Source organism: Diadema antillarum, unplaced genomic scaffold, assembly GCF_040938485.1.
Source record: "Diadema antillarum isolate AM-2024a unplaced genomic scaffold, OU_Dant_1.0 scf00000099, whole genome shotgun sequence".
In the NCBI taxonomy this organism is placed as follows: domain Eukaryota; kingdom Metazoa; phylum Echinodermata; class Echinoidea; order Diadematoida; family Diadematidae; genus Diadema; species Diadema antillarum.
This window is the reverse complement of record NW_027270988.1, coordinates 478,201-498,632: the sequence shown is the minus strand read 5'-3', so window position 1 is coordinate 498,632 and position 20,432 is coordinate 478,201. Positions and strand designations below refer to the sequence as shown.

Below are 20,432 nucleotides of genomic sequence, written 5' to 3'. Positions count from 1 at the left end.
TCCTTAATCATGATGAGGAATGTTTATTAAACTGACCTGTGAGTATACTACATTTTACTTAACCCGTCGAAGATACAAGTCCCGAGTATACTCAAACAGGTGTCTCTGGGAAATATGTGTTATAGCAAAATAAGCTCATCCTCAATGGGTTAATGCAGAGATTTTAGTGTACAGGAAACAATTTTTGGCGCAAGATCTCCCAGTGCATGGCCTATGAATTGAAGTATAAACTGCTGAATAAAGATTCTCAAGGATTGTAAATGATCTTGCTTCTTTTTCAAGATCGGAGTTAGGACTATTAAAGTGGATATTTTCGCGCGAATAGTTTTCGCACTCGGCCGGGTAAGAAGAGTTTTGCATATTTTTAATTCTGTAGAATCAAGACATCAACTACTGGAACATATCGCAAGCACTAATATTCTTGTGCTTTTAATTTTGTGCTAGTTTCTGGTTGTGCAAAATGTGCAAACATTTCCACTATATAGTTTATCACTCCTTTTGATTACCGTGATAGATTTTGATGTGAAAGAAATTTAGCTTGAATTAATCAAGAATCTTTGTTAATCCATTTGAAGGTCACTGTAACTTTGAGAAAGGCATGTGCTCATGGCAGAACCGAGATGGAGACAACTTTGACTGGGAGAGGACTTCTGGTGCTACAAACTTTGACAACACTGGGCCCAGCTATGATCACACACTCGGAAACGATCAAGGTTAGCTCTGCACTCAGAGTTTCTTCTCTTTTTGAAGCCTGTATACAATGTATGTCAGCAAATTGATACTTGTGGATAGTCCAAACCTACCGTATCTGTAGTGTAGATTTAAGAATTCAGTGTACTGTCAACTCTGTGTATTAAAAAGTCAGTCTTGATAGGACTGAGGAAAACTCATCAACATCAAATTATTTGACTTTTGCAAAGATGACTGTGTGTGATTGTGTTTTTTTCTTCTTCTTACCCGGTATGATCAACTGTCTGGTCCACCAACTCATTTTTTGCTTCATTCAGTTCAATTGTGATTGTCTGCCTTAGCAGACATCAGAGGTATTTGAACAATTTAGTCTCACTGGGAACACCAATTCTGGATATGCTGATGATTCCACTCTGGCTTGGTAGATATGAAGAGTTTGTTCGCAAAAACCGTTAAGTCCATTTTTGAAGATTTTGAAGTACGGTCTCTGTCATAAAGTACAAAATAATACCTTTGAAATGATATATTGGTCACTACATATAAAGCTACATTTTTGTAGTTGTGGTCAAAAGAAGCAAAAAATTTCTTATTATTCTCTTTATTTTTCTTGACCTTTAATCGCAAATATTTCCTTTTAGCAAATATGGACTTATCGGTTTTTGCAAACAAACTCTTCATATAATCAACTGTAAAACTGTATGTTGTGTAGAATCCCTTGTGTCATAATATACCCTTATTATCTGTTAATTTTTCCCCTCCAGGTTTTTACATGCTGGTAGACACTGTACCAGACACTTCCATTCTAGTGGCAGGAGACACGGCTGACCTGTACAGTGAGGTGTTTGACCCGGTGGATGCTGCATGCTTCACATTCTGGTATCACATACGAGGAACAGGTATGCTACATCATATCATAATTGCTATCAACATTAGACACGTGATAGGATGGGGATATACCCCAGAGTGGGAAGGCTGACCCAGCTGTGATATACAAAGTGTACATTGTACAACGAATTGTTGGCAGCTTTATCACTGATCTCTATGTAGTGCACATAGCCGAAGAATCTTGACTGGAGTTGACTCTTACTGACGGTTGTACACTTCCATGCATGCACATACAATTGTATATATTAGTTGACACATGGCTGATGGAGCTACAGATGTATTCGTCATTATTTAATGTACCCGGTGGGTAGCGCATGAAGAACAATGCAATCAGACCACCCATGTTTCCCCATGCTACCGGGGCTGGAATGCATTATCTCCAATTTGCAATACCCCCCCCCCCCCCCCCCCCCCCACACACACACACACACACCAGTAGGCCTATACATATGACAGTGCTCCAAAAGATGAAACTGTTACACCTCTACAAACATTAGATGTAAGTGTTTCAGTAGTAGAATGTACTCTCTCTGTTTTATGTTTAAGATGCCCTAAATTAAACTGACTGTTATTGTGCACTGTAAGTGCCCTTTTGTCATATAACACTCCAAGAATTTAGAGCACTTGATTTGGTAGCTTTGAAGGAATGGGAGTTTTGATGTTTCAGTAACTAGTGAATTGAATCCAGACACTCATGTAAAAAGTGTCCTATGTTGTTAATGTTTAATTGTCACCTGCAGGGCTTCCAGCATCACTTGTAGGCTCAACCTTGACCTTTGACCCTCCCACGACCCACACACTCACCCAGCAGTTTGTCGTGACGGGTGATCAGGGAGGGGCGTGGCTGTACGGACAGTTCAACGTCTCCACGACGCTGGAGTACCAGATCGTCCTTTCGGCAGTCTTTGATGCCGCCAATTGGACAGGGGACATAGCAGTGGATGACACTGGACTGTTTAATGGCCTTTGTGAAGGTGTGCTGCTTTTTGCTATCATCTACAAATAACGAGGTCTATCACCTTTTGCTGCTGACTGGGCTTTGATGGATTATACATGTATCATGGGGATCCAAATATGCTCGGCACTTCCTTTCCCGGCCTTAAACACAAAATTGTCATATCTCTTTCGACTTGGAATAAATAGGAATGAGATGTATCCTTTGCATCAACTGTTATGATTTGAGGAGAGAGAAGTTGATGTAGCTTTGATAATGACTAAGAACTCAAATTTGATATTTTTGTGTACAAACCAATGGGAGAATTGTGAGGTAACATCATTACCTTCTCCAACTTGTGTTTATTTGTCAAAAACATAAAACTTTATGATTATTTTTCTTAATGATATAATGAAATGATATTTCCATCCTGATAATAATATAACAATATTTTCATCCTGATAGTATTCCATCCTTGAACATGATGTGGTATTATATGCTGTACTGTACACCAAGATACGTACATGTAGTGTTCAGTGCTCATTGTATTTCATTAGTGTAGGAACTGTGATATTCATTCTTTTTTTTTTCTTGTTCTGTTTGCAATTTCTCCTCTGTCCATCCATCACCTGATAGTTCCAAACCCATGGTCATGTGACTTTGAGGATGGTCTGTGTGGCTACCGACAAGCCACAGATGATTCTGATTACTGGATGCTTGGAACGGGAACGACTCCGTCGATAGAGACAGGGCCGTCTTCAGACCACACAACAGGCCTGGGTGAGACAAAGTCCCTCATGTACTGTATCAACTGAAATTTTCACAAAGTGCTGCTTGTTGAACATTTGTATGCATTGCTAATCTTTGCAGCTGCAAGAGTTTAGTGACTTCACCTTTCACAAAATAAATAAGAATGAGTAACCAGTGACAGTACTAGCACTGAATGTTTTTACTTGTTGAGTCCTTGAACATGAACATGTAGAGCGTTCTGTAATTGAAGTACTGTACTAATGTGTTTTTTGCACGTTTTTATGTATATCTGCATGCTGTTATTTTTATAGTTTAGAGGCGATGCGTGAAATTTGCAAAAAATCAAACCTCTGCAAAAATTTCAGGTTAATGTGCAGTATTCAGTATCATGTGTCTCATGGGTGTCTTCTTGAGGAGAATCATCTTACCAGTAAAATGGTTTAAGCCACTTGGCTCCACTAGCTCAGTATGCCATCTATTGGTGATGGTAATAAAAGAGTTCAATAGTAGATGTGTCCTCATTCAATTTGATCATTTACTCTCTACATTCGCCTCTGACTAGAATATGCTTTGTACTAGAAGATGACCTACAAACAAAATCAAAATTGTTGACAATGAATCTTTTTTTCACCTACTAACACCATAGGGAGTTACATTTACCTTGAATCCAGCGTGGGTGTGGCAGGGGATACCATTGGACTGATCAGCCCCATAGCCCCGCCCGGATCCTACTGTGTGGAGTTTTGGTACCATATGTATGGTGCCACCATAGGAACCCTCAATGTTTACATTCAAAACAACCAATCATCAACTGGACTCCCAGTGTGGACACGGTCTGGTTCCCTTGGCAACAGCTGGACCAGGGGGTCCATACAGATTGTGGACATTTACTCATTCGAGGTACAGTACATAGCTCATGTCCAGAAAATATGCATATCAGTAACTCCTTTTTGTTCTCAAATCTCAAGTCCCTCGGGTTATATAGGACATTTGAGGTTCTGTTTGTGAGAAAGTCACAACTCATGCATGTATTAGATCTTGATTCATTTATTCATCGCAAAAGGCAGGGTGTTTAACCGGATGAAGTAGTTCCACCTTATATTGATTTGGACCCCGTGGAAGACCAGCTAATGCAGCTGAAGATGGGCTATCCAGCCATCTAATTCTTAGATGAAAAGTGAAACAAAACAAACAAACAAACATAATGTAGAGAAGAAGAAAATTCTAAGATAAAAAGTGAAACAAAACAAACAAACAAACAAACATAAGACATGATGATTGAAAGGATAACTTAATCTTTGAATCAGCCACATGCTGATTTGCAACATTAATGTGTCTTTTTAGGTAAAGCAGAATATATAACAAGCCCACTTTCATTAAAAATCACAGAAAATGACATATGGTGTAGAAGATGTACAATTGTAATTGAATTAGTTGCTTATTCATGCTAACTTGTGTTTCATTCAGGGTACAAAATATGGACAGTGTCGTTTTGGTCGCAAGGTTTTGAAGTGCCTTGGAGTCTAGTGGGCGAGAAGATTGATTCACAGAATCAGTGGATACTGAATCCAATATAGTTTATAGACAAGCTGTCAACTAGCATATTTGTATCATATGATAGTGTGTCTCGATTTTCTTCAACCAATAGCAAAAAGATTAAGAAGAAGAAGAAGAAGAAGACGACGACGACGACGACGAAGAAGAAAAGATATGTTTTTGGAATAAAAAGTATGTTTTATGCCTTAATGAGTTACCGTTTCGTGGATGCAGTTTTTCATTTTGCATCATAGTCCCATGTATGCAAAGCTCTTGTAGGGAGCTTTCATGAGTCTGTGGTAGCTTGATCCATTCTTTCTCCCCCAAAGGTCATCTATGAAGCAGTCAGAGGCTCCTCCTTCACAGGGGACATTGCCTTGGATGACCTTGACCTCTATGAAGGACAATGTCAAGGTGACCTTTAAAATTTTTCTTTCCACATCATGTCAGTGTATAATACCTAATCAAATAGAGCTCTGCCTTGTGCTTTCCGCAGGAAGGCAATGTTGGCGTAGCTTGTCAAAAAATGATCTCAAAAGGTTCTTTATTAGACTGCAGTCTTTTACTGAAATGTGGGCAAAATGCAGATGTAGCTGTTTTACATGCACATGCGTCCGAGGTACACATTCACCCAACACTTACTCCTGATTTTATAAAGTATACTCAGCTACAACAAATGAGTGCGTCATCTCCTCTTGTAAAGTCTTCACAAGCTTCTAGTAAATTACTGTATGCTTGGTATCTTTCAGTAAACTTTAAAAAAGACATTGATTATGGTCATGTTTTCACAAATTCCCCAAATTAACAAGCACTATTTAACAGTGATGCTGAATTGATCGATCATGAACTGAAAACAATGTGATCAATAAATCATTAGTCAGACCTGCTATGATTTGACAAATTTGCACACAGGGAGTTATGAAAAGTGCACAAGAAAATGATGATTATTTTGTATTAGTATCTCTCTTCAAAACATTTTGGAAAAAAAAAAGCGTGCTGTTGGTGCTGAAGGATTACTCATTGACAAAGAACAGTGATCAGGAAAGAGCAAAGCAAACAAACAAGGAAGATGTGAATATAATGTGGAAATGTCTTGTTGATTTTAGCTGCCCATGAGTGTGACTTCCAGGCCCCAGACCGATGCGGCTACACCCAGGATGATAGCGATGACTTTGACTGGTTGTGGGGTGAGGGTAGCACAGATACCATTGGGACTGGACCTGATGTTGATGCTACCTATGGCTCCATCTATGGTGAGATTCTTGTTGAGTTCGGTCTTTTCATGCTGTCTGACCCAAAATCACAAGCGTAGTTTAAATCAAATCCATGTTTTAAGTTGATCAAAATCACAAGCGTAGTTTGAATCAAATCCATGTTTTAAGTTGAAATCAAAATCACAAGCGTAGTTTGAATCAAATCCATGTTTTAAGTTGAAATCAAAATCACAAGCGTAGTTTGAATCAAATCCATGTTTTAAGTTGATCAAAATCACAAGCGTAGTTTGAATCAAATCCATGTTTTCAGTTGAAATCAAAATCACAAGCATAGTTTAAATCAAATCCATGTTTTAAGTTGAAATCAAAATTACAAGCGTAGTTTGAATCAAATCCATGTTTTAAGTTGATCAAAATCACAAGCGTAGTTTAAATCAAATCCATGTTTTAAGTTGAAATCAAAATCACAAGCGTAGTTTAAATCAAATCCATGTTTTAAGTTGAAATCAAAATCACAAGCGTAGTTTAAATCAAATCCATGTTTTAAGTTGAAATCAAAATCACAAGCGTAGTTTGAATCAAATCCATGTTTTAAGTTGATCAAAATCACAAGCGTAGTTTGAATCAAATCCATGTTTTAAGTTGATCAAAATCACAAGCGTAGTTTGAATCAAATCCACGTTTTAAGTTGATCAAAATCACAAGCATAGTTTAAATCAAATCCATGTTTTAAGTTGAAATCAAAATCACAAGCGTAGTAGTTTAAATCAAATCCATGCTTTAAGTTGAAATCCATGGACTGAAAAAGAAATTTAAAATAGTCATAATTTCCCCATGTGTGTGTGTCAGCGCGTGTTCATTGTTGGATGTCTGTTGGCATAAATGATGTGTCATGCGTGTTTATGCAGTCTAAATTTGCATAATTCATGAAATAGATTTAAACTACCTATGGAATTCATGAAAGACTTGCGAAAGACTTCCCATACCTCTCCTTGATGTAATACAATGTCTACAGATAGTCATGGGGAGGGGGGGGGGGGGTGCCATAGGTTCATAGAATTTCTGATTCACTTCAGCAATGGCATTGTCAGAGCCATGGGAATGGGCTTATCATGTGTACATAGCCTCAGTAGTCTGGGAGAATTTTCATCATTTTTCCCTCCTTTTCCTGATTCACTTTGACACAGGGAAATACATGTACATTGATGCCACAAACCAGACAATGGGTGATACAGCCAGACTGGTAGGACCTACGTTTACACCGGAAACTTCAGGGATCACATGCTGGAAGTTTTATTACAATATGAACGGGGCTGACATAGGTACTCTCTCTTTCAAGGTAAGAAAAGAAGCACAAATGTGTTCCCTTTTTATTTTACATATGTATTTTATACTGGTATTTCATTATTTTTTTAATCATTAACATTTGAAACATAGTGCCTTAATACAGCATTTAACACTGGCACTGGTCCAACAATCTCAGGCCAGTAAAATGGGTTATTGTGCAGCCCTTCTTAATGCTTTTCTGCACATGAGGAGACATTAAAGGTTATAATAAACCTTTACCTAGCTTCTTGGAGAGAGAGCAATCACATGGTTTAATAACAAAAATTATCTTCCAGCTAAGAACATTTGTTATGAAACAAGTTGCATATGGAGTGCCCTATTGTGTCATCAATATGTACACCTGTATGTGTGCAGATGTCCCACACCTTATAAATGTCATATCCGGTCTGTGTCATCGCAGTTGCAAACATTTCTCATTCTTAGAGTGGATACAAGTAATTTATCTGTATATATTTTTTCCTTGTTAATCAAAGAAAAAACATTAATAACAGTTGTCTTTATGGTATTATGATGAATGCCAAACTGAATGCTCAACTTAGATATCATTTTCGATGGATAATCTCTTTAATGCTTGCTGTAAAGTAAGAAACAGCAATGAACCCTTTGTTGAGGATGTCAGGACACGAAGAACTTGAGATTTATTTTTTAACAGAGCGTATTACAGCATTTCACCTTTTTCCTCCCATGGATGGTCCTGACCAAACTTTACCTCAGTTGGAAGTCTTTCTGTCTTTAAAGTTAGCTTCTCTTGTATCAAATGTCAAGGAACATACTATGTGTCTAATAATGTTGATATCCCCATCTCAGTCATGTTCTTTATTTCAAGTTTACTACATGTACAATGGCTGTACCAAACTGAAAATATATATCAGGTCTTAAGACGTTTAACACTTGTTTATATTACCAAACCATAAGGAAAGAGTTGATATTTTCATGCAAAATAGTTAATGCTGGAGTAGGGAAAACAAATTTACTATATATTTGTGTCTCTCTTTATTCTACAGCTGCAGTCGGACTTAAGTACGCCCCTTTGGTCAGTTTCTGGTAACCTTGGTAACGCCTGGTATGGACAGCAGGTGACTATCACCTCTTCCCTTCCGTACCATTTGGTCTTTGAGGCCGTTGTCGGACAGGGAGAGCTGGGTGACATTGCTGTCGATGAGATTGACTACCGAGATGGTGTCTGTGATGACTCAGGTAGATTGATATTATTATCTGTCTTATCAGTTATCATAGAAGAAAAACCTCTACTGTCGATATGAAAGTTTTCATGGTTTGGAAGTTTTTGCGCATTTTGTACAACCAGAAACTAGTGCAAAAATGATAGCACAGTGATATTTTTGCTTGTTACATATATGTACTGCTATGTAATTTCTTGATTTTGTGAAATTTAAAGCATGCGAAATCCATCTTTACTTGACAGAGCACGAAAAACTGCTCATGTGAAATATCTACAGTTGTACTCTTACAGTAATTTGCTCCATTTTAAAGTCAGATCGTGGTGTCAACCCAAATAATTACAAATTATCTTCATTTAGATTTAGTAAAAGTTTTCCTTAAAGTTAACCCAGAACCATAATGTCCACCCCAACTGATTGGTGTCATTTCTGTCCTCCAGTTTCCTGTGACTTTGAGCGAGACATGTGTTTGTGGAGAAACACACCGTATGGAGACAACTTTGACTGGATCCGGCAGAGTGGGGGCACCCCTTCCACTGGGACCGGTCCTCTGGCTGACCACACCCTTGGCACCAGTCTTGGTTGGTCCCCTTCTTTCCCCAGAATCCTTATATTAGAGAGCTTTAGATCTGCTGCACGGATGTTTTGAGACGACGCTTGACCTAGACGTTCTCCTCTTCCCTGCATCGTGCTGAAAAGTAGCTTTAGATTACGCTGAGAAGCAATGTATAAAAAATAAAATGGCACCCCCATATGATCGATGCATCAAGTAGCTCTCTACGTCATGAACTGAGCAGACGTAAAAATAGCCCAGAACGTAGTGAAAACTCAGGCACGTGAGCTATGAATAGATCGCGTCTGATACGCAATTCTGTGCATGCTCAGACCAGGTGTTTTTCTCTCTGAACGTCCTTGTCGCGCAAATCTAAAGCTCCCTACTGTTCCATCAGCAATCCCCTTTCTGTGCCCCCCCCCCCCCCCCCCCCGACCTCTCTACTTTTGAATTTGCCACATTGCTCCTATCAATATTTACTTGTGATCTCTGGTTGTCGTTTGTTGTTTGAATTGGAATTCATCATTCTAAGTTGGTTAGAGACATTATCTGCCTTAGTGTACATAATGAATGATGATATCATATTCAATCCCTTCTCTGTGGCCCACCTGGCTGTGTTTGATATGTGCTGATACCAGGAGAGGAAAGAAGATGGTGTGTTTTATGATAATTGTTTGTTTGTTCATTTTCCATCTGAGAAGATGGCTGGATAGCCCATATTTAGCTATGCTAAGCTGGTCTTCCATGGAGTCCAGTTGGATGTGATAAACCAATAGGCCTATAATTAGTATAAATTGATTATAAGCTTTTGTTAATTGTCATTCATCTTATTCATTTTTTTAAATTTTTTTTTATGTGTAACATTCGAGACTTTTTCCAAGGATGTTGTCTTTGGTGCAACACTCCTTTGATACTACCTTCAAAACACAGTAGTATTATTTAGCTTCTCACAGAGCCTCTAAGTGTATTGTTTCTGTGTAATTCTTACTCTCCCTCCAGGTTTCTACATGTACATTGAGTCCAGCTCAGTGGGAATCAACTCCAAGGCCCACCTCCTCAGCACCATCTTCCCCTCAGGAACCGGCTCCTGTGTCTCCTTCTGGTACCACATGTACGGCTCCACCGTCGGCGAGCTCAACTTCTACGTGATCGACACCATCTCCGGCTCGGAGGAGTACAAGTGGCGGTTGTCGGGGCAACAGACGACCGATCAGAACCTGTGGATGGAAGGCAGGTTCATGGTTATGGATGGAGACGGTATGACGGTAAGATGTGACTCCACCCTCCTTGGATGTTGTGACTTTTATGCAGATTGTCTGCAACAAGGCCATTATTGCATGCTCCTTCATTGACATTAATGGCCTTCTTCCACGAAGCAGACCATTCCATGTACAGCAGGGGCATTGAGAAATGTATTGTCCTTTGTTGTTGGCGTGGTTTTTTATGTAGAGTTTTCCACCATGAAAGGCTGCTAATAGCATGTTGCAGTATATTATTACCTTGGTGCTGGAATCAATCAAACCGATACAAACCTATCCCTGTGTGTGTGTGGGGGGGGGGGGGGGGCGTCCCAGCCAAGCTGCTACATAGCATGTTGAAGTCTAGACCTGAGTATATGTGGGTGTCTATTGGAAATGCATGTTACAGTAAAATCAGCTTGTCCTGAATGGGTCAGTGACACATACATGTACGTGTACCTGCTATTAAAAAATCCCACCTCACTGCCCTGTTGAGAAGCATTGTGGATTTTAAGATGCTGTGGAGTACACTGTGGTACATGGTGTAGATCTTGAACCTGCAAGCTACTCATTAAAGATTCAGTGTGTAGACTTCTGGACCACAAGATCCAGTCAAGTGTAGTCTGTGTCAGTAGTCACGAGCACAAAGGAGGTTTTGTTTTTGCCGGCTTTGATTTGTTTGTTTGTATGTTTTTTGAATGCAAACTAACTGAAATGAACAGATTTGGACAAAATTTCAGGAAATGTTTGTAATGAGTCAAAATACAGTAAATTTTGGTAGTCATCCAGATAACTGTCTACATTCAGGAATTGTTTATACTTTGTCATTGTGCTATTTTCAGCATATGTGACCCTGCACCTCAAAACAAACAAAAAGTTGCAAGACATGAATTTTTAGTTAAGACCATATTCTAGAAGAGCAGACTTTAAGCTTTAAAATGATGTATAACTCAAATCAAATGGACTCTCCTAACCTGTGTATCTAAATATTGGAAACAAAGCACAAACCCAGGAAAAGTGTGAACTAAGAAAAGAGGCTCTGAAGTACAGTGTCTATTCAAGCGCTTAATCTTTACAAAACCGTGCTGGCTGTGCGATGAATGGGACAAAAAAACAAGAAGTAAACCACTAGAGTAACAACAATGAAGGGATTATCAAATTAAACTAAAATTAAGCATGCCTCATTAACACATTCTGTCCATAATTAACGCCAACTTTCAAAGCAGTAGCACTATCCTTTCAAAAGTTATTAGAGTTGAAAGTGAAGAGTGTGGACAAGGTTTTTCAGAAATGAAAAAGGGATTCTAAAGACACACCTAATCACAATATTCTAACAAAAATGTTCGAGATAAACTGCTAAAAAAACACACTTTCCTGCCCGTTTTATGATACCAAATTTTAGCACAATGTAAAAGAAGACCCGCTCTTTCAGAAAATATGAAAAAGTCAAGTTCTACTAGGTTGAACCATTTCACTTATTTTCAGTCCTCACGCAAAATCAGTGTGTGCGACTTTTTGTTCGTTTTGAGGTGCACGGTCACATATGCTTGGTGGAGATGTGCGTTCTTTCAGTGCTTTTGTAGTCCTTTTTTTTTTTGGCAATTCTTATCAAGGGCTACTACTTTGACTAGACAAGAGACAAGTTTAATAAAAAAGAAAATCCCTAATTTATTTGAATGTGAGAATAAAATACTGTGATTCAATGACATGAGTTCCTCTTCTTTTTTTTTCAAAAGAAAGAATTCAAAGTATTTCTACTTTAGCATTTTTACAGATGCTTAAAGTGAAGAGGTAGTAGATCTCAATGATCGCTGGCCAAATCAACCCAAATTTGTATTTACTGTCTTAACACTCTGTCTTATATTGTGTATGTATTCAGTGGAAAAAAAAATTGTTGTATACTGTCTTTGTTGTTTACAGCCTTCACCAACTCCCTTCTCTAACATGGTGGTGGTAAGGGGTCACTTCATATCAGTCATTGGAAAAAATTATCACTGTTTACATGAATTCAGACAAATCATATTCCAACCATATTCATGCATATCTTGAGGGAATCGATTCTCTTCCTCTTTATCCACAGTTAGAGTGTGCATGTAGACAGTGTGTGCGAATGTAAATCATAACCAGAATTTTATGACATTCGACTGTCTTATCATTGTACACATGTTTCCTAGAACATGAAGTCACAGACATGTAGATAGTATTTTGAAATTATCTTTTTCTCAGTTTATATATACATTTTTAATGGCATTCATGTCTTTCCTTTCTCTATTTCTGTGCAATTAATTTTCATTTTGATAAATGCAGTAAGATTGAATGTCACCCATATTTACTGACATACCGTGTACGTCACTAGTTTATCCAAATTAGCATACCTTTTGTATAGTCATATAGAATATTATTCAAGCGCATACTTTCGTCATTATCAAACAGTATTTATATGTTGGTATACTGATATATAAACATAAAGATTTTTATGAATATGTGTACTGGCATATGTTTATATGCCAGTACACTGTATATACTGTTATTTTCGCGTACAGATATTTTCGCGGATAACGAGGTCATAGGCATTTTTGCATGATGTTGTGTTCGCGAGTCGACGCCGACGTTTACGTAAATGCTCTATTAACACATTGCATGGAGACATCTTCACGTGTTGTTGAATTCGCCATCCAACTGTTTTTCGCGAAATTTGCAAAAATTAAACCCTCACAAAACTAACAGCTTATACAGTACTTGTAAATGGACTGCTTCTACAATATGTATGTAATGTCAAACAATAGACGAGCCACTGTTTATCGATGCCTGCTGACGATGTTTAGGCTAGTCTGTGATCCACTTGATGATCATTGCATTTCATCTTCCTCAGACTTTCAAGAGCCATTCCATGAGTATGTCACCTATAATATTTTGGTGTCATTTAGCATTTACATTCACGCTGACAAAGGCAGTTCTAATAAATGGCAGAGCATACCATCAAGCATTGGACCCATAACGATGCACTGGCTTTACTATTTATCATATGATTTCTGTTTTTCTCACACATCAAAAAAAAGAAGAAAATTGATACAGCTGTCAGCCTATGTGTATTTCGTGACAAACTGCACATGTATGCAGAGTAATGCAAAACAGGTAAACTTCATAGCTCCACACTAATTGGAATACTGGTTTCTAGAATTTGTTGTTGTTTCTTTGACATGTAGATCAAAGTAGAGGGTACAACAGTGACCAGTTACTATGGAGACATAGCTATTGACGACATCTTAGTTCTGGACCAGGTCTGCCCAAGTAAGTTGATGTAATATAATAGTGTATGAATTAAATTAGAGTCATCTACAAAATGTGAGCCACATTAAGTAGATGAACCTCTATCAAGCTACATTCTCTTTATTGTGTAGTTGTCACCCAGTAAATTATTCAATTCCAGGTGCCTTGAAGAGTACAAAAAAAAGGTTTCTTTTACTTCGTCTGCACATAACATCCCTTTATTTTCTGTGATTTATGAGGACTGTTAATTCTTACTGGAACAATCCTATGTAAAAGTCATTTGTAATGTTTGATTCTATAAGACAGATGGAATTAAAGCTTGTAAGCACAGTGTGCAGTGTGGATATACAGTAATGCAGCCCCAAAGTAAGAAGATGGGAAACTTGTATGAATCAAAAGCCATATATGTATTTTAGTGAAACAACTCACATACACATGTGGTTTGATGATATTTACATGTACATTCAGTCCTTCATTTAGATTTTAGTTATTACGTTCAGCAATATAGCAATATCGTAAACACTCCTATAAATTGTATTTGCTTGGTACTGTGCTTTGTTATTGCAACAAACTTAATGTCTCTAGTGATAATTTCCTCTTCTGCGCAGTTTCCCCTAGCAACGCTGACCCCGCCCTCCAAGCAACGGTCACTTGTGACTTTGAGATGTCCCTGTGTGGCTGGATACAGATGAGCGATGATGAATTGGACTGGACTCGGCAGAATGGTGCCACATCGTCCACCACCACTGGACCGACGGGTGACCACACCAGTGGCATAGGTACAAATGTGATGAAAGGGTGCATACAAGTAGCTTTGTGATTGAGACAAGGATAGGGGAATTGTCCATCCACGTTATCTTGCTGACCCACTTCTGAAAGCATTGCTACAGATTGTTGGGGTCGTTGGGATAGAGAATGCAAGAGAATATGAAAACCTCTCCAACTTTGGAAATATTGCCTTTTGAGATACGAATTAAAAAAAAATCTTCATTGTTTGCATACTCTTCAAATTTTGAATATGCCACATAAGTAACTTTGTTTTTTGTGTCTCCAGGGTTCTACATCTACCTGGAAACATCTACCGGCACACTCGGTGACGCCGCTCGCATCAGATCGCTCCAGATTCCTGCAACCCCAGCCGGTGCTTGCCTCCAGTTCTGGATACACATGTACGGTGCCACCATGGGCAAGCTGAACCTGTATAGACACAGCTTGTTTGACGGGAGTACCACGTTGGTATGGCAACAGGATGGAACGCTGACAAACTCCTGGATCTACCAACAGGTGGACTTTGCCTACGGCCAGGATTATGAGGTTTGTTTGTTTCCATAGAAACAGAGAAAATGTGCTGTTTGGATGGTGGTTGCCATCATCTGCTTATACAATACAGCTGTATCATTTCCATTACAAAAAAATATTCTGCAATGAGTATTGGTCATTAAACTTGATACAAAGTTCTTAAACACCTCTGTGTCAGGGATTTTGGGCAGTGTGTAGATTGCTGTGGGATTTTCTGTGCAAATTGGTGCTCAAAACACAGAGATAAAAAGATTTGTGATGCTATGAATACAGCATGTTGGTGTTATAAGAATGAAATGAAATGACTAGCTATCTGATTGTGTTAGTCTTTTGCAGACTTCATTAACAGGAACATTGTGGTATGCAGTGAAATGTGTTTTCTGTGTATTCGTGCAGGCTTGTTTGTAAGAAAGGGATAGAGGACCTAGGCCAACAATTATAATAAAACCAAATAGATTACTACTTTTTGGTACACATGTGTAACAGAGCAAAGGTTTATTTTTTAGTGACGTAGTGTAACATGTCATAACATTATGGTTTTACTTATGAAGTTATGCACTTATTATAATATGGAAACTTTCATTCCATCTGTTTTTTTTTTCTATCAAATTGTGTAAAAAAATCCAGCTTATATTTGAGGCAGTGCGGGGTTCAGATTTCACTAGTGACATCGCGTTGGATGACATCTACTTCGATTCATCTTCAATCTGTCCAGAGCAAAGTGAGTTTTGGTGATAGCTGCGTTCTGCTCTCCTTCAGCAATACTTGACTGCTTGTGTATCTCACTGTACCAATCTCAAGATTGTTATGCATGCTCACTCAATCTTGGTGATAGGTGACTACATGTATAATGCCTGGTGACAGAGATCTTACATGTAGTTGTGTTTCACAAAGAATTAAAGGCGATCTTAAAAGTAAAGATCAACTTAAAATTATGGTATGCCATTGGTTTCCCTGTACAGTTTTATCAGCCTTTCAGAATCCATTTCTGATTGTTATTTCCCTAATATGTTTTGTATAGATGGCTAAATGAAAGAGTCCCCCAAATTTTGATTTTCATTAGGGAGTGAGAATACCTATGAAGACACGCACAGGATACCGGAATTTGAGTTGATCGTAACTTTGAAAATCAACCCAATTATGTATTTGTTGTGAAACAGCCCTCTGTAGTCATAGATGAGAAGGCGGCTAGACCAGCTCTATCATTTCTGTTTCTGCTTTAAATGCTAAGACACGACCACAAGACCTCATCTGTATTGAAAGCCCATACAGTACATGTACTTAATCAGATTTGCACTGTTTTTTTACCTAGCCAGCTAAAAGTCAGATATTCCCCAGTGCTTTCTTATTAGCATCAGTAATGAATAACTAAAGGCTTCATTTGCTAGCTGTCAAGGGAACATTATCATCACATTGAGAGCCATAACAAATAGGTTGGATATATCAATGCCGTTCTTGTGTGAGGGAATATGATGTCTCCACTATACTGTAACAAGTGGCTTATTTGAATATTTTAAGGTGCATATACAGACAATAATAAATCAACTCATGCCAGGAATGTTGCGCAAGTAGTATACCAGTACTCCAAGAAGGTTCTGCTTAATACTAAAAAAATGTAAAAGAACCGGTCAATTTGTCACTTTTTCTTGAACAAAAGTCCATCAATGTGTACCATACAATCTAATGTTAGTCTAACGTACCATTATTATTTCAGCACATCATAACAATTTTGTTTATATGTTGATTGTTGGATAACATCCACAGAGCAATGCAGTTTTGAGCATGACTTGTGTGGCTGGACACAGGAGACTAGTGTGGATGACCTAGATTGGAGCCGTGGCAGTGGGGCCACGTACCCTGTGGTGCCCACAGACAAAAGCACTGGAACGGCATCAGGTGAGATGACTGTTATTGAGTATGGCATATCATTGTACTATTATGGGGTCATTTTGAGGTAAACTTGAATTCTTTCCCACATTTCTGTGTGGTTTCTCTTTGAAATACAACTGTATACCTTATCGTTTTAAATTTAATAAAATTCACTAAAATTTCTTGACAAAATACTTGTGATAATGTGTAATTTCACCATCATATTTTTACATTTTTCTCAGTTGAATAAATGTTTTCTTGCATAGATTGGTGATAAGTCAGGCAATAAACTCGAATGTTGTTAACCTATGTTGAGATAAAGTTCACAAGATTTGTATCATCACAGCACAAAACAGGATAAAACTAGTCACAACTACAAGGTCATCATGAAACTGGCATATTGATTTCTTTTTTCCTGTAATCACACCCTAACATTCTCAATGTTCACAAGATCATTTGTGGTACAATTTTTTGCATTTTTTAAAAGGTGATTTTAAATACCGTCTTCTCTCCCGAGTAGAGTTGACACAGATTACTGTGTGATGTGCACTGAACGAAGTGAATGGAGAGTAGGTAATAAATGACAATGTGATGTTCTATTTGAGACCAATAACTTTATACAGTACCTTAACATTTGATCAGCTGAAATATTTGTGCAACTTTTTCTGTAAATGAAGGAGGAAGGACATACACATAGTTACAAAGAAAACTTTTGAAAAATAAAAAGCTTACTTAATAGCAAAGTAATTTCAATGCAGCTATAGAGGACCAAAGTGTGATATCATAGCCATTTATCGCCATGGAAACTGGTTCTAATCAAACTCACCTGGCCCAAATGTTTATGCACGCACCTGGTTCCAACCCAAGCTCAAACAGAAGACTGTGACATCATCACTTCAGCACTCTATACTTGTATCACTCAGGTCACTTTGTGTACATCGACACCACAATGCCCCATGCCGACGGAGACTTTGCCATCATACGGAGCCCCGCATACAACCTCTCCTCCTTCAGCCACTGTGTCCAGTTCTGGTACTACCATGATGGTGCTGGTTTCATTACCCTCCACACCCTGGGATCGGGGGCCTACTCCGCCCCCCTGTGGACCACACCCACCAATACGATGAGTGGGTGGCGGTATGGGAGTGGGACAGTCTCAGGGGATAACATCCAGGTAAGGGTGACATTTGCTGGTTTGTGATTTTTTTTTTTCTTTCTGTCATTCATTCTCTTTTGTGTAGATGAAGAAGAAAATTGTGATATGTGTTTTCATTTAACACGTTAATGTCGGACTGATTTTGCTACAACACACATTTCCCATAGACACCTGCCCGAGTATACTCCAGACTCATCCTCAACAGGTTGAGAGTGACTGATTCATAAGGAGTGTGTATCCCTCTGTAGATTAGGACAATAACATGACTTGGCACATAATGTGTTAACCCCCATCTACTGATTTAAGTACAGAGCATAAGCAAATATCACAAAGAGCAAATTCGCACATTAGGCCAACTCTTGCTGAATATGATGAGTTTTATGTTTTGCACTTGAATGTCTTTCATGCATTTATACTAAGCATAATTGTATGTAACAATTATAACGTCAGTTTACCCAATCAAATAGCAGCATGTTCATGAAAATATAGAAAGACAACATTTTTTTTCTAAGATTATTGGAACATGTTCTGATGAAAGGGAAACTCTGAGTACCGAGGTATTGGTATTTCTGATTGCACAGCTTTCAGCCAGCTTGTAGAAAATTTGATTTAGGTTACTATAGACTATGCATAGATTACATGAGAATCTGTCCAGCTTTCAGCAAGCAGAGTTACAAGTGTGTGGGTATTATATGATTGTATGCCCCCATGATTTATTTGTCAATCAAGATCAGTCTCTTGATTGTGCATACTATGGTTGTATGTCTCAGCATACATTGTTCACTATTTGGTTCACAAATTTCTTCACTTATTGGCATAGATGTCAAAAAACTAATTGTCACTGAATATAGATTACTTAATCCCTCTAATCCCTCTAGTGTCACCATGGACTTTATGTAGGACTGAGGCACATTGCTACACCTGAATGGGCTTACTAACTCAATAATTATGTCTTTTTTTGAGCGATTTAATGAATGCTAAGAAAAGACGTTGCCAGTGATAACTCAGTGCCCAATCTCTTCAGGCCTTTAAAGGTGCATGGTCGCGGTGTTTTAGTCAAATGCGTATGCGGGCGCACGGCACAAGTTTCCTATAGAGACCTACACTATCGACTCCTCTTTAGCGCTTAGGCTTTGGCCCACTTCCCCGAGTCCAAAGAAGTCTGATTCACTGTAGTCAGTGGTCCGATCACGGTTCGGCTCATGATTTGGCTGAGGGGGATGACAGCTTCAGCAAACTTCTTTTGTGATGTCATAATAAGAAGCATATACGGTGTATGCACGCACCCTGGCATTACTACAGACTGCGTGATGCGCAGAGAAGACAACGAAGGCAACGTTACTTAGCAACACCTACGCACTTTACTCTTGATGACAGCTCAACTTCGGTAATCTTCGTATCAATGCCAATGGTGATCGGCAGTATCATCAACAGCGCCCTCTACACTACCGGGACCATGCACCTTTAAGTTATATTTTAACAAATTTCTGAAGAAAACCGCAATACATAATATTGATATTATGGCATAAATACTATGAAAAGGTTCTGGCCTTCTAATTGGTCCAGATTGCATTCAAGGGAACAGTGACAGCCTTATACAACAGCGCCATGGCGATGGATGAAATCAACTTAGAGTTTGGAGCTTGTCCCCCTCCAGGTTAGTTTTAGTGTGAGAAATTTTAGTCTGAGTTGGTTTTAGTGTGAGAAATTTTGATCATTTGACTGCAAGTGATACAAATTTGTGGTGTATTGTCATACATTGTTTGTAGCAGAATGATTTCCAGTGAATATACATGTACAGTGTAAAATGGAGTTCCTTTGCAGTTTGATATTGAGCTTGAAGTAGTGTTTCAAAAATGTTGGCAAGATTGTTAGTTGTCAGTAAATAAAGTACCATGTATAAAGTACCATGTATCCTTATACATTGTTTGCGTGTTCTAAAGTTGTTGATTTTTTAACCAAAAGTGTATCTGTTCTAAACAGCATTTTATATGTAAATGTCCTACCTTGCTAAAAACTGTACTATTCAATAGGTACTAAAATGAAAAACCAAAAGGTGTTGTGATATTACATGTACCTCTGCTTAAAAACAAAAACAAAAATAAAGCAACTTTGTCATTCCCATCATCTAAATGTCTCGGATTGTAATTTTGACAGCCTAGGCTGGTCTCAAGTGTGTACATCATACCTCCTTGATATGACACAAATATTTTAGTAACAGCTGTATGTTTACAATGGAGACTACAGTATGTGTCATGATTTCTTTTATATGCAGGTTATTGCACCTTTGAGACACAGCACTGCGGTTGGTCCAATGTTGACAGTGATGATTTTGATTGGCAGATTCACTCTGGGGGCACACCCAGTGATAGTACCGGGCCTCCATTTGACCACACCCTGGGCACAATCCTAGGTGAGCAAAATTTGTGTAATCCAGAAATTCTGATGTATTTAAGAGAATATCCTTTGCATTGTAGTGTTGTCAGCTATTGTACCATTTATCACCATGCCTT

At 38.4% G+C, this 20,432-nt stretch overlaps 1 protein-coding gene across 1 annotated transcript in view; it reads left to right on the top strand.

Moving 5' to 3' along the window:
* LOC139718759 (MAM and LDL-receptor class A domain-containing protein 1-like) overlaps positions 1-20,432 on the top strand; it is a 109,342-nt gene that overhangs the window by 7,121 nt on the left and 81,789 nt on the right. Inside the window, exons 7-25 of the mRNA XM_071630223.1 lie at positions 576-713; positions 1,452-1,586; positions 2,316-2,549; positions 3,146-3,289; positions 3,906-4,159; positions 5,125-5,209; positions 5,902-6,048; positions 7,197-7,252; positions 8,361-8,553; positions 8,975-9,115; positions 10,087-10,352; positions 13,532-13,616; positions 14,204-14,374; positions 14,650-14,909; positions 15,522-15,615; positions 16,659-16,790; positions 17,687-17,937; positions 19,486-19,576; positions 20,195-20,332. Coding sequence (XP_071486324.1) covers positions 576-713; positions 1,452-1,586; positions 2,316-2,549; positions 3,146-3,289; positions 3,906-4,159; positions 5,125-5,209; positions 5,902-6,048; positions 7,197-7,252; positions 8,361-8,553; positions 8,975-9,115; positions 10,087-10,352; positions 13,532-13,616; positions 14,204-14,374; positions 14,650-14,909; positions 15,522-15,615; positions 16,659-16,790; positions 17,687-17,937; positions 19,486-19,576; positions 20,195-20,332 — 3,015 coding nt within the window. The remainder of the gene's footprint in view (positions 1-575; positions 714-1,451; positions 1,587-2,315; positions 2,550-3,145; positions 3,290-3,905; positions 4,160-5,124; positions 5,210-5,901; positions 6,049-7,196; positions 7,253-8,360; positions 8,554-8,974; positions 9,116-10,086; positions 10,353-13,531; positions 13,617-14,203; positions 14,375-14,649; positions 14,910-15,521; positions 15,616-16,658; positions 16,791-17,686; positions 17,938-19,485; positions 19,577-20,194; positions 20,333-20,432) is intronic.